This window comes from Lonchura striata, chromosome 5, assembly GCF_046129695.1.
Source record: "Lonchura striata isolate bLonStr1 chromosome 5, bLonStr1.mat, whole genome shotgun sequence".
NCBI lineage: Eukaryota > Metazoa > Chordata > Aves > Passeriformes > Estrildidae > Lonchura > Lonchura striata.
The window spans coordinates 13,528,774-13,541,763 of NC_134607.1; the positions used below are offsets into that span (position 1 = coordinate 13,528,774).

The window sequence follows — 12,990 nt, forward strand, 5'->3', positions numbered from 1 at the left end:
ATAGTAGTGAGCTATTTAGAACAGAAATTACAAGATGAAATGTCTGCTTGTTTCAAAAACTTTAGAAAGGACAAAGTGGTAAATGGCTAAAGAAAAAGGAAAGGCAGGCAAAGCCAGCTGGGAGGGTGTAGAAAAAGCTGATGAGCAATGTGTGCTGACCTGCTGGGCACATCCTCTTCTGTCCCTTTGTCCAGCACGCTGCTCAGGTTGTGCTCTGCCAGTGTCTCCTCGGGGACCTCCTCCAGCTCCTCCTCGCGCTGCAGGGACAGCCGGTAGTTCTCCAGCTCGATGCGCTCCGGAGTGCCCCGCAGCCGCTTGGCCAGGCTGGGCTCCTCCAGCCCATTCACACTGGAACCTGAGGACAAGCCAGGCAATAAACAACAAATGCAACAGTCAGAAATTCACATTTTTAAGAGAACTGAGCAATTGGGAGAAAAGGGGCACAAGGCAGAGGGAGGTAAATAAAGCGAGAGAATACCTTACGTCATTATCCTGCTCGCCACTACTGGGAGGTCAGACTGCAAAAGGGAATCTTAGTGGTTTTGGCTAATAGATGCTAAAAAAAATGTTAATTGTCCTAGTTGAGAGAGGAAATAGGGCCATTTTAGCTGCAAAACTAGAGATGCAATGAAGTCTATGTGGGGAAGGCCTGGGCACAGGCTGGATGCATTATCTGGGACACAGAAGGAATGCTATGGGGCAACCCTGCTGTGTGTTAAAACTGGCACCAGCCAAGGGAAATATACAGAGTTAAGGAGCAAGACAATATTGTTACTACATAAAGATGAGGGAAGGAATGAAAAATGCCAAATTTTAAAACTTTTAATAGGCTTGAATTGATTTACTTTTCAATCAGAATTTGTAATGAAATTAATCACGGGGCAAATCTCAGAAAGACATTTGCAAGCAAAAATCCCAGAAATCCCTAGAAATTGCAATGATATGTGAACCAGACAGTTGTAGAAAAGTATTTAGAAGCTTCATTCATGGTAGCACTCAATGAATTTTATTCTATCCTGCTTTCATCCACTTATTTTTTAAATTGCAATATTTGAGCTTGAATACCATGCCACCATTGACCCCTTACCCATATTTCTATAATTTTGTTTTGCTTTGCTAAACAAGCCACACCTTCTTCTCACTGAATATAAGCTCTTCAGCGTACTGATCATCCCCTAGGTCTCTGCACCTGTCCCAGTGTGGATTATACTTTCCAGAACCTGGGTGATTTAAAGTGAACGTGGCTTTCCAGGTAAGGCTTTATCAGCCTAACACACAACCCTGCCACAAATCTTTCATCTGATACATGCTGAGAACACACCTGCCTATTTATATATCACATAGTACTGGTGGCTTTTATGATGTTTAGATCTTCCTCCTTCTTTGCTTTCAACTGATAGCACTTTGTTGGTAGCCAAAATTCTCAACATCATCTTAGTGCATGACCTGGTACTTTCCACTATTACATTGCTAAGTTTAATCTTGCAGTTGGCAACATTTTGCAGTTCTTAGTGAAGGACATGCCTGTGCCTGTCCTCCTCTGCATTGATGAGGGTTTGAAATGTTGCCTCAGCACTGAATCTCATTAGCAGATTTTTTTCCTTGGGTTTTTGTTTGTGTTTCGTGGGCTTTTATTTTGGTGGGTTTTGTTTTGTTTTGTTTTTGACTGGTAACCTTAATGACAATATTACGAAGATCAGACCCTAGATCACTTTTTGGGACACTGCATAGTCTGTAGGTGACATCCAACCCTGTTACTTCCTCCTTTAATAAAACTTCTCATCTCTAATTTAGGCAAACTTCTTAGCTGCTCACACTTCATGTACTACTCCCCCATTTTATCCAGTTCCAATAATTATTTCCATATGTCAACATTCCTGTGCTTTACTCAAGTCCAGACTGTTCAAATGTACTGCTATTTCCCTTATGAAGGTATCAGCTGTCAATAAAAGTTGTTAAGCCAGTCCAGCACAGTCCCTAGTGAACCCATGCCACATTTTATAGCACTTACCTGCATGAGGTCAAAGGACTTCCCTTGCAGAACTAGCAGGTTTTAGTTATTCCTTAAAAGGTGTTACACTTACTGTTTAACTGATATGTACTTGTTCAGATCACTTTTTAAAGTTTGTTATTTGTTTTGTTTTATTTTAGTTTTTTTATCTGCAGGACATACTTCTGTTACCCAGTGGACCATAGTATTTCCTGAATGAGACAGCCAAAGTACATTAGGACAGCTTGATTTAATCACTGATTGTTACCACAAAGCTCACAATTCATTTTACATTTCTCCCACTCTTCTGAGACAAAGACTATTTGCTTCATGGTATTAGTCTTCATTTCCCAATCCTGCTCCACACTGACCCTTTTGCTCCATGATTTACTATACATAAAATTGCATTTTATGTCAGCTCCATCCTCACTATGAACACACTTCTGTTTTCCCTTACCTTGATTTTTACTTACATGGTTACAAAATAGAGCTCTTTGCTTTGCTCTCCTTTGCAAAGTCTAACCCAGCATGAGCTTTGGCAACGTTTACTTTATCCTCACACATTTTAACCTCCAAGGCTATAACAAGTTTTTGTTTTCTTTCTTCATCATTTGTAGTTTCTCACTTTATTCCTAACAGGTTTTTTTTCCAGGACAATTACTCACTCAGTACCACCTTCGTATTTCACACAAAACTACACAGGTCTTTACATAATTACTGGTATCTATTTCCAATCTCTCTCCTCAGAGATAACATCTCAGAGACAACTGCCAGAAGTGTTTTTCTTTCTTCCTTAGTATGATTTAACCCTTCCATGATGTGGGCAAGTGGCTGCCATGCCTTTAGCTGGAACTTCAGAGCTTCTTCATGGTATAAACAAATAAGCTTGGTCAGGTGGCAACACTGCCTTGCATTTCCAGGGATACTGTGGTCTCCACCATTTCCTGCTGCTAAGCCTTCTGTTGTGCTTTGGTTTGCAAAGTTTAGTGGAACTCAACTGCCTTTTTCACTGGGATTCCCTCTTTTTCATTCTCTCTTGGATGGTGATACCAACTTGGCCAAATATATTTTTGCAATCCATGTTACATTACCCAACAACCCTGAGTTCACAGTAACAGGGGAACTGACCTCGAATTTTGCTCTGCCACTTTGGCTGCCAGTAGAAAAAACAGGACTCTGGGTAACACAAGAACACCAAGGTCAGGGCAGACAAACAAAGAATATATTAAAATAACAGTAAAAAAAAAAGGTTTTGTACTACTCAGAACTTTTTATACACATGGAGTCATCAGCAAGGCTCAGCTACTTTAACAGGAAGGAATGTCTTTCCACAAGCTGTTTTTAACTTACTCTTTTCTGATGCAAACCACGACATAGCTGCAAAGTTCACAAGACAAAGAATTTTGAAAACCAAAGAACAAGAACTTTTATCTGTCTGATATTATTTCACTCCTTTTGTTTTCTAACCATCTTAGGGGCTTTTTGACATCCTTTTCAAACAAAAACCAGAACAACCAAACCCAAACAAACAATTGCCATATAATTAAATTTAATGGAGTAGAGTTCTTTTAAGAAGGCTGTTTCAATACTCCAATATCAAGTGTGGGGAGAAAGATTGGTAGCAACCACTGCTAGGTAAGGAAGGACTGAAAATCAAGCTGACATCTATTTAAGTGTATTTCATTAACATATATGGCCCTTCAGGTAAGTTTTTCAAAACACAAAGCATCATTGCCCTTCTCATCACAAAGACCCAGTGTAACCCGGACACAGAATCAAACAAATCCTATCACAGCACAAACTGGGAGTGATTCAATGCAACTGTGTTAAAAAATCTTAAAAGATGGAAAATCAGCCTGAACTTTTATGCAAAAAGATGTGGTCAAGCCAAGATGTCCTGTAAGCTTGACAAGTATTTCATGCCTTAAAATCTCAAAGTAAAAGGGGCATTCCCAGCACTTTCTCTTATTAATTTATATATCCATAGACTTGAGATGTCAAAGTGGTCACATCTCTCCACTCTGCCAAGAAAACATCTCTACATCAGAGAATATTATACAGAAACTCCACTGACTACCAGTTTAAGCATGGAATTTCTAGGAATGTGCACTACACAAACTACTTTGTTTACTTCATGTATTGGTTTTGTTTCTAAAAGATGTCTGTTTCTATAAGATGCCATGCATCTAGCCAATCTGGCTGTCTTCAAAGCCACTGTCAACTTGTTACCAAATATGAAACAAGAGAAATGCTACTGATAGCCATGCACCATGAAGCCATCAACCATCAGAAGGAAAAGCACTGAACTTCACAAACTTATACAAGGAATGAAAGTAGAGTGTGAGATACAGGCACCACTGAAGTGTCCAGATGATGGACAATTTCCCCTTTTTATACTTTAAAGTTCACAACAATTAATTTGATGCTACAATTTAAAACCCATAAAAATACTACAATAAAAAAATAAATAAGACCAAGGAATTCTGAAGCTTGCTGCCTACTCTCATTTCTCCCTCATACACATAAAGTGCTAAATGCATGGGCAAAGTCTATGCCAATGCAGCTCTTGTAGACCTAAAGTTCCTCTGGAAGGGAAAGCTGCCTCTCTCCAATTAATACACTGCATTTCCCCAGACTGTTTAACAGCTTGCTGGCAGGAGACAGCTGCAGAGTGCACTCAGCCAGCACCTGATCTTCTACTTGGTCCCTGGGCCCACAGACAAAAGTCAGCAACCATTCACCAGGGAGAAAAAAGGCTGCCAGGCTGCATTAGCCAGGAAGAAAAGTAGTGCTAGTACCCAGAGAGGGGAACTACCTCAAAGCCAAGTGTAGCTTCTTGAGCAATCAACTGATGAGCTAAAAATCCACTAACAACATCCAAAATAGGACACATTTTAAAATCTGACTCTTTACTTTGGAAGAGTCAGTGGGCCATGAACATTACACAGATCATCTGAAGGGAGCTGTTTTTCTTAATAGGACAGGCTGCTTAGCTGCTGCATGAAAGCTGCCAGAGCCCTTAATTTATCTCAGCTTTGACAGAGCTTGCCTCCTGAAATGATAAGTGTCTGATCAGAGATAACATTCCTAACAGAACCTCTCCTTGCCTGCATGAGTGTGTGCTATTCCAGCAACTCTGGCAATTCCTGGAAGGCTTGAGAAGCTCCTCTTGAGAGAGGATCCTATCCCAATTCACCTCCAATATTACCTTGTTCTGTAAAATCTACACGTTATTCCCACAGGCTTGATGAAATCCTGCCAAGGTTACTCCTTGACACAACACTTCCATGCTTAAGATACAGGAGAGAACTGGGAATCTGAGAACAATGAATTCTTCCCAAAGGGAAAATATCTGTCTATTTTACTAGAAGCTGTTTTTCAATTATCATGCAGTACCTCTAGACTTGCTTTTCTTAGCTTGCTATGTCAATATCTGTCTAAGGTGCATGTAATCTCTTGTCCAGTATTTTGCACAGACCTAGCTGTGGCCTTGAGGAATTATGGAAATTCAAATAAAGGAGTCTACTTTGAAACACATGCCAAAGGGGGAAGGCATTAATACACTCTCAGGAAAATCTTCATTATGGATTTCCCAAAGCTTGTGGTTTCGTGGTAATGTGAAACACTGTACCTGGTTGTTTCCACTTGTCTTTTCCAAACACTTCAATTACTTCTACCTCCACAGAATTGTTTGAGAACTGTGTCAGATAAAACAAATCCTATAGAAATAGCAGCAGATTGCCTATGACCAAGTACTGAAAAGGAAGATGGGAACTTTGCCAGGAGAGTTCAAAAGTGATGGGGTGAGCTCTGAGTTTGAAATGCTGGAAGTCCTCATATTCCCCTTGCAATTAACTTCTAAGAAATACCTTTTGGAGTAAGGTTTCTGAAGTGTGTTATCAATTCAGCAAACATTATCACTGAGGTATAGAGAAGGCAGCAAATGAGATCCAGCAGTATTCTTAGCTTCTCATTTTTCATCTGTGTTCATGTCACATTGAGTTTCAGGATTTTTCCTAGAAGTTTCACCCTCATCCACTTCAGTTCCACTAACTGCCTGTTTGTATTCCAAATACACTTCTCATCCAAGGGCCTCAAAAGGTTTTACAAGTACTAGCACACTAAAACAAACCTATTTTGGAAGTAGGTAAGTACTGTAGAGGGACTGCACAAGTCCAGACAAAGAGATTAAATACCAGTAAAGCAATCAAAATACTCTGGTGGCAGTGCCAAAAACAGAATCCAGAATGCACAATGCCAAGCACTTCACTCTCAACTTCACTTCAAGTCAAGAAAAAACACTTTGATGTAAGGAAGTACCCAGCACTGTGTGCACAATAAGAAAGAAAATCTTGGTATCAAGACTCATTGTTAGATGCTGCACACATTCAAACAGTAAATTAATTAAGACATTCAATTTAAATATGTGCAACTGGTTTCTTCTGAAATCCTTTCCTTATCCTCTCAAAAATTATTATCTACACTGTTAACAATTTCTGTACTGCACAGCAACAGATACATAAACCATGTCCATGGTAATTCTGAAATGGCTGTAGAATGGTGTCAAATTGAATGGATCTTTTAAGGGTTAGTAAGAAGTTCAAAGTTTTAAATCTGGATTCATCTGCCCTTTTACATTTATCTTCTCTTGTAGGAAATTTCTCCATGAAACCCCTGGCAAGAGCCCAACAGACCTGCTGCATTCTTGTCAGTGCTTGTTTGCACAGCCTCACATCATGAGCTGCAGAACTGCACATTTCCTGGTAGGAGACCCTGAATTTGGATAAGCACATCCTCAAAGACAAAAGGAGCAATGCAACACTTCCTCAGATACAAGAACAAATTTATTTGAATCTCTACTTCACAGTATCCTGGTTTGGGCTGGGATAGAGTTAATTTTCTTCCTAGTAGCTGGTACCATGCTGTGTTTTGGGTCTGGCGTGATGTAACACTGGTGACACGCTGATGTTTTGGCCGTTGCTAAGCAGTGCTTATCCCCAGTCAAGGATTTTGCAGCATCTCATGCTCTGGCAGCAAGCAGGTGCACAAAAGGCTGGGAGGGAGTGTGGCCAGGGCAACTGACCCTAAATGGCCAAAGGGATATTCCATCCATAGAACACCATGGCCAGAACACAAACTGGGGGGAGGTGGCCAAGAGGGACTGATAGCAGCTCAGGGATTAGCTGGGAGTCAGTCAGTGGGTGGTGAGAAAACTGCATCGTGCATCAGCTGTTCTCTGGGGTTATTCCTCTCATTCCTTCCTTTTCATTACAATTATTATTGTTGTTATTATTATAATATTTTCCTTTGTTTCAATTATCAAACTGTTCTTATCTCAATGAGCGAGTTTTATTTTCTGCTTCTGCTCCCCACAGCCGTGTGGTACTTAGTTGCAAGCTGGGGTTAAAATGTCACAAGCAGTCATCAAATGTCAGTGTTACTTTGATACAATGCCTCAAGTTTCTCTCTTACTGTGGTAGGGTGTTACCAAGCCCTCAGAAATCTGATTTACTCAGCTGTGCTATGAACCTATTACATCTTGAGTTTTCTGATGTTTCCTGTTTGGTCCATAACACATTCTGCTAAATATAGAAGGCCTGAACTCAAAGAGGACAGTAGGATAAGAAAAACAAAGTCTACTCATAAGCAAGATACCCAGTATCCATGCACAGAATTCAAAATGTGCTCACACCTGAAGATAGCCCTCCTGAAATTGCTCTGTAGTGCATATGTACCAATCCTAACAATAAATAGTAACTAAGCTTTCTAGAAAGATGTGCTCTACTGAGTCAAAGCTCTTGGGAATTGTAAATGCAAACTGGCTTATGCTGGACCTGATCAATAAAACTGTCCTTAAATTGATAAGCAACCAACATTCTCTGCTACCATGTTAGGTTCCATCCTCACACCATCAGTCTAGATATTATCCCCAGCAAATTGGGGATCTAAACAGGAATGGGGAGATTAAGTTGTACAGACAGAAAGGTGTTTAATCAAAAACCATATGATGCTGAAGTACCCAGTAGAGTTATCAAAGAACCACTTCTAGTGCTGGCCAAGATATTTTACAGCATTAATTCAGCAGTGCATGAAATAAAAATCAGTGAGATGTTATCTACTGGTCCCCTAAGCAATGAAGAGCAGAAAGCCTCCCCCCACCCCAAACCATTATAAAGTGCATAGGACCAGGTGACAGCTAAAATACTCAAGGGATTCTGAAACAGACACCGCAGAAACAAACGTGAAGGTGTAAGTCCTCCTCCACACATTTCACAATGTCTCACTAGAATTAAGTTCTCCATTCTCAGATACTGTCCATAAATGTGGAAGTTCATTCTCTTCATAATAGTGTGAAAATTAATGAATTAAATTGAAAACTCACACACTTGTCTTATGAGTGTTGCAATGTTTTGCCCCACTCCCCCCATTATTTTTGTTAAAACAGACTTCTGGAATTCCCAAAACAGACACTGACAAAACAGTTGCTTACTGCATCAGTAGGGCTGAGTTTAGAAACAGCTGGCAATTGCATTGATCTGGTTTTAGTGGAAGCAACTAGAAGTGAATGTAATTAGCCAGTTTAAGATCAAGGTCATCTGTAATTTATACTTATGTCTTGGAAACAAATAGAAATTCATCTAACTCACAGTGTAAGTTATGTTTGAGGAATAGTGTTCCCCATATGCAGATGTATGAAGTAGCAGTATCATGTAATGAAGGTTAGGAGTTCAGTATGTGGTTTAACAAAACAGAAAAGTTGCCTTCCTTACAGCAGAGGTACAGAATAATCCAGAAGTATGGCTATTTTTGACTCCTGGAAAGTGGCCAGTGTTGTCACTGGTGGGTGGAGAAGAGAATCAGGGGAAAGGAGGTATTAGGTCACCTAATCCAAGCTCCAGGGAACACCGTTAAGCTCAGTATTCTTTATTACATCTCTTCTGGCAAGAAAATCTCTATGTTTGTATAGAATTCACTTTTACTGCTGCCCAAATGGATTTCCAGTACTAGAGATACAATATAAATTATGCAGGGATTTTAAGCCTGTTAATTCAGCCTGTTAACTCAGGAGCATTGATAAGTCAGTAACCTATTACAAATCATTCTCCATTTTGCTGGTATCACTTAGGATGTCAGAGCTGTCCCTGGCATTTAGATCAGCTCTATCATATGTTGTCTGGCCTCATTTCCATTTTCTGAAAGAAGCTGAGTGTGGGAAGGCTGAAGAGGATAAAATAACATTACTTTGTAGGCATAAATTTTGTTCTGGAAGATATTCAAGGTATGGTACCTCAAAGAACCACCTGGGTTCTTGATGAGGCACATCTTGATGAGGCACATCTTGATGAGGCACATCCAGGGACTGGCAGAGAGAAAAAGGAAAAGAAACAGCCACACTAGATTTTAGAATCACCACGAGGTTTCCCACTTTGAGTAAAGCAGTCCTTTATTTTTGTTAAGTAACTTACAAATTAATATTTAAGACTGATTGTCCAGTTATGATCCAAACAGTGACCCCTTTTATGCTGCTACAAAGAAAGCCTCTGCTATCTTATCTACTACACAACACCTGGTATAATTTATTCATTGTGGCATCGACCTCTTGCCACTTGTCTGCAGCACAAGTACAATCTGCAACCTCTCATTTCACTGTGAGGGATCAGACAGGTGAACCCCAACATGCAAATCACTCCAAGCCAAACCAAGACTATTTCCACCTACAAGTAGGAGTGGAATCTTCACTGGCTAGCGCTCCAGGCACACGGCCCAAATCACAGAAGGCAAAGTTAGGGACCAGGAGGATGAAGAAGTGCCTGATGCAAGAGAAGGTTTGGAGCAGGAAGGACTTAAGAAGCTCAACATGCACTCAACACCCCAAAAAGCCAAACATGTCCTGAGCTGCATCCAAAGCACTGTGGACAGCAGGTCAAGTAAGGGGATTCTGCCCCTCTGCTCTGGTGAGACCCCACCTGAGTGCTGACTCCAGCCCTGGGGTCCCAATAGAAGAAGGAGGTGGATCCGTTGGAGCAAGCCCAGAGGATGCCACAAAGATGATTAGAGGGATGAAACATTTCTCCTACGAGGAAAGGCTGAGAGAGTTGAGGTTGTTCAGCCTGGAGAACTCTCTGTGGAGATGGATGTTTTACAAGGGCGTGGAGCAGTAGGACAATGGAGAATGGCTTTAAACTGAAAGAGGGTAGGTTTAGACTGGATATCAGGAAGAAATTCTTTACTGGGAGGGTGGTGAGACCCTGGCACAGGTTGCCCAAAGATGTGGATGTCCCATCCCTGGAAGTGTTCAAGGTCAGGCTGGACAGGACTTTGAGCCACTTGGTCCAGTGGAAAGTGTCCCTGTCAAGGGCAAGGGGTTGAAACAGAATGATCTTTTTATGGTGCCTTCCAACCCAAACCATTCTGTGATTCATTCTATGAATCTTTCAGGACAAATTTTGCTTATTTTTTTACAGAAACTGGTACTTCTAGATCCACATGGGACAATGGACAATATTTTGATCTTGTTAAAGAACAACCCATCAGAAATCTGAAATTTTATCATGCGTAATCAAAGTGTGGAATGTAATGTTTTCAGGCTCCTGTTCAATTTGTGATCAGATTCAAAATACCACCTGTGAACAGCTTCCTTCTCTTTACTGAGCTAATACCACTCTTCTGAGGCAATGTCCTAGAGATTTCCATAACCACTGGATTTCAGAATTAATTTAGATACTAAGCATGGCTTTACCTAATTTCTACCATTTGTGTCAAGATTTTCAGGTGCTGCAAATGGAACAGGCTGAAATCTTAGGCTGACAGTTACAGGAAAATATAGTGGGAAATACATGTCACAAGTAAAAGACCTACATACTCCAAAAAGGTTCAACATCTGCTCCCTCATTCTGTTGCATACTTTTCTATTATCTACACTTGTGCCACATATTCTTATGCAAATATTACTAAGCAATTGAATATTCCAAGCAAACCAGAGTTTCACACCTTAGTGGAAAATTTTACTAAAACTAATTCTTGTTATTATATATGTAGATAGTTATATTAAAAATCTGGCACAGTTCCAGGAAGCAAGCTTCCAAAAGACTTATTACTGATTAAAAATAGCTTACACATCAGTTCTGATGTATTTTCACATCAGCCTGGAAGTATTCAAAACATCTCTTGGGTAAAAAATTCCTATTTTTAAATACTTCTACCCTCAAGCCATCAGATAAACGCCTGTAACAACAGAAAGGAGGATTATGAAATTTTCCTAAAAAAGCAAACACAGCCTTCTGGGATGACAGCAAACATGAGAAATGTCAGACTAAACATACATTTTTGAGAGAAGATGTAAGCAACTAATCAGGGCACAGAAGTGCCATCTCATCCTAAAAGAGCATCTGCCCAGTTTTGTTCAGAAAACCCAAGCTAAACTCTATATTGTAATGATCAGCTCAGCAACTAATTCACCTTCCTTCATAAATACACATCAAAAAAGCAGGACATTAGCTTTGAAGTTGACTATGGATTATCTACTTCTTCTCTTGAGATTATTACTATTTGTTTTGTTTTTGTGGCTTTTTGTTTTGTTATATTTGGTTTGGGTGCTGTTTTGTTTTGGGTTTTTATGTTTGTTTTTTTTTTTTTTAATTTGGTTTTCTCCCTTTATTTCTTGCATTTTAAGATGTATCACCAACTACATATCTTAATAAATTACACTGCTGATCACAAGCAGGTGGTAAAACAGTAACTCCCTTGTTTTAATTTTTATTAGATTTTATTCACTCATTATTTTAGAAGTACCTTCTTACACTTCTTCATCCTTGTTACAGAAGTCATGACATAGAGAAACAGAAAGTGTGAGGTATCTGTGTAGACTTAAAAGAGAATTGAGGCGAGGGCTGTCTCTCCTACTGCTGCCACATTTGGTTACTGCAAGTTTTAGCTGAAAACATGGCTTCCTGTGTTGGTACAGCAAGGAAGTCTGATTTCTACTCTGATGGGGCAATCTCTAGAATCCACCTCCTTTCATCCTTTTTTTTTTTTTTTTTTTTTCCTTAATTCATGAAGCAAACATTTGATTTCTGGAGAGCATATATGTAGCTGCAGAGTTAACAGCTCTCCTGATACAGAACAGTGGAGGCTGTTGGAGTGGTACATCAAAATGACATTTCTAGTTCATGCACCAGGCATATGAAGTTTTACACTGAATGCTCATGGCTCCTCCTCAGAACTGAAGGCCCATCTTAACCTCAAAACTGGCACTGCTTAACACAGTAATGAAAAACTACAGGCAATTTCAAAGGCATAAAGTAATTACCTCCCTCCAAAGAAGGAAAGTTTACATAGACCAGAACTGGTTTGTGGTTGTAGTTCTGTGACCTACCATTTAAATGTAATCTCCTCTAGCCAAATAGAATTCACAACTGAATTTTCAAAAATCATCTGCTATAACAAGCTTTTAGCTGCCGATGGTGGCGTAGGAAGCAGGAGAAGCTTGTGAGAAAAAAAAATACAGAACAAGTCCCTAATGTAGACTAACTCATTGTATTTTTGAGACCAAGAAAGTGCAGCTCAGAACTATGATCCAAGTCTGTTTGTCATGGTGAAAACACCACAGAATAGGCTCTTAAGGGTCTTGAGGAAGGCAGGTCACCTCCTTGTGGGCAGTTCTCTTCAGAAAAGGCAACAGTCCAGCTAGAACACGAGATGCAGGATTTGGCTACAAAGCTTAGCATTTACTCATTTTCTGTCTTTTCATCACACCAAAACATCCCACCACCACAGCAGATCTACATCAAGCAGAGGAACCAAAGCCTCTCAAGACCCTTACCTGTCACATTACTGGTCCCTGTTCTCGCATGGCTGTGTCTGCCTTGTTCACAGAACATCACAAATACCTCTGGTCTGCAGCAAGCCATACAAAACAACCTCCTAAAGACACCAAACTCTGTGAAGCCAAACTCTGAGAGCACATCTGTCCAAAGTCAGCCTTGCCAAGGCAGTAGAAT

At 40.1% G+C, this 12,990-nt stretch overlaps 1 protein-coding gene across 7 annotated transcripts in view; it reads right to left on the reverse strand.

Moving 5' to 3' along the window:
- MICAL3 (microtubule associated monooxygenase, calponin and LIM domain containing 3) overlaps positions 1 to 12,990 on the reverse strand; it is a 155,839-nt gene that overhangs the window by 43,070 nt on the left and 99,779 nt on the right. For all 7 annotated transcript variants that reach the window (XM_021551933.3, XM_021551931.3, XM_077783311.1 and 4 more), the window contains one exon: positions 160 to 355. In XM_021551933.3, coding sequence (XP_021407608.2) covers positions 160 to 355 — 196 coding nt within the window. The remainder of the gene's footprint in view (positions 1 to 159; positions 356 to 12,990) is intronic.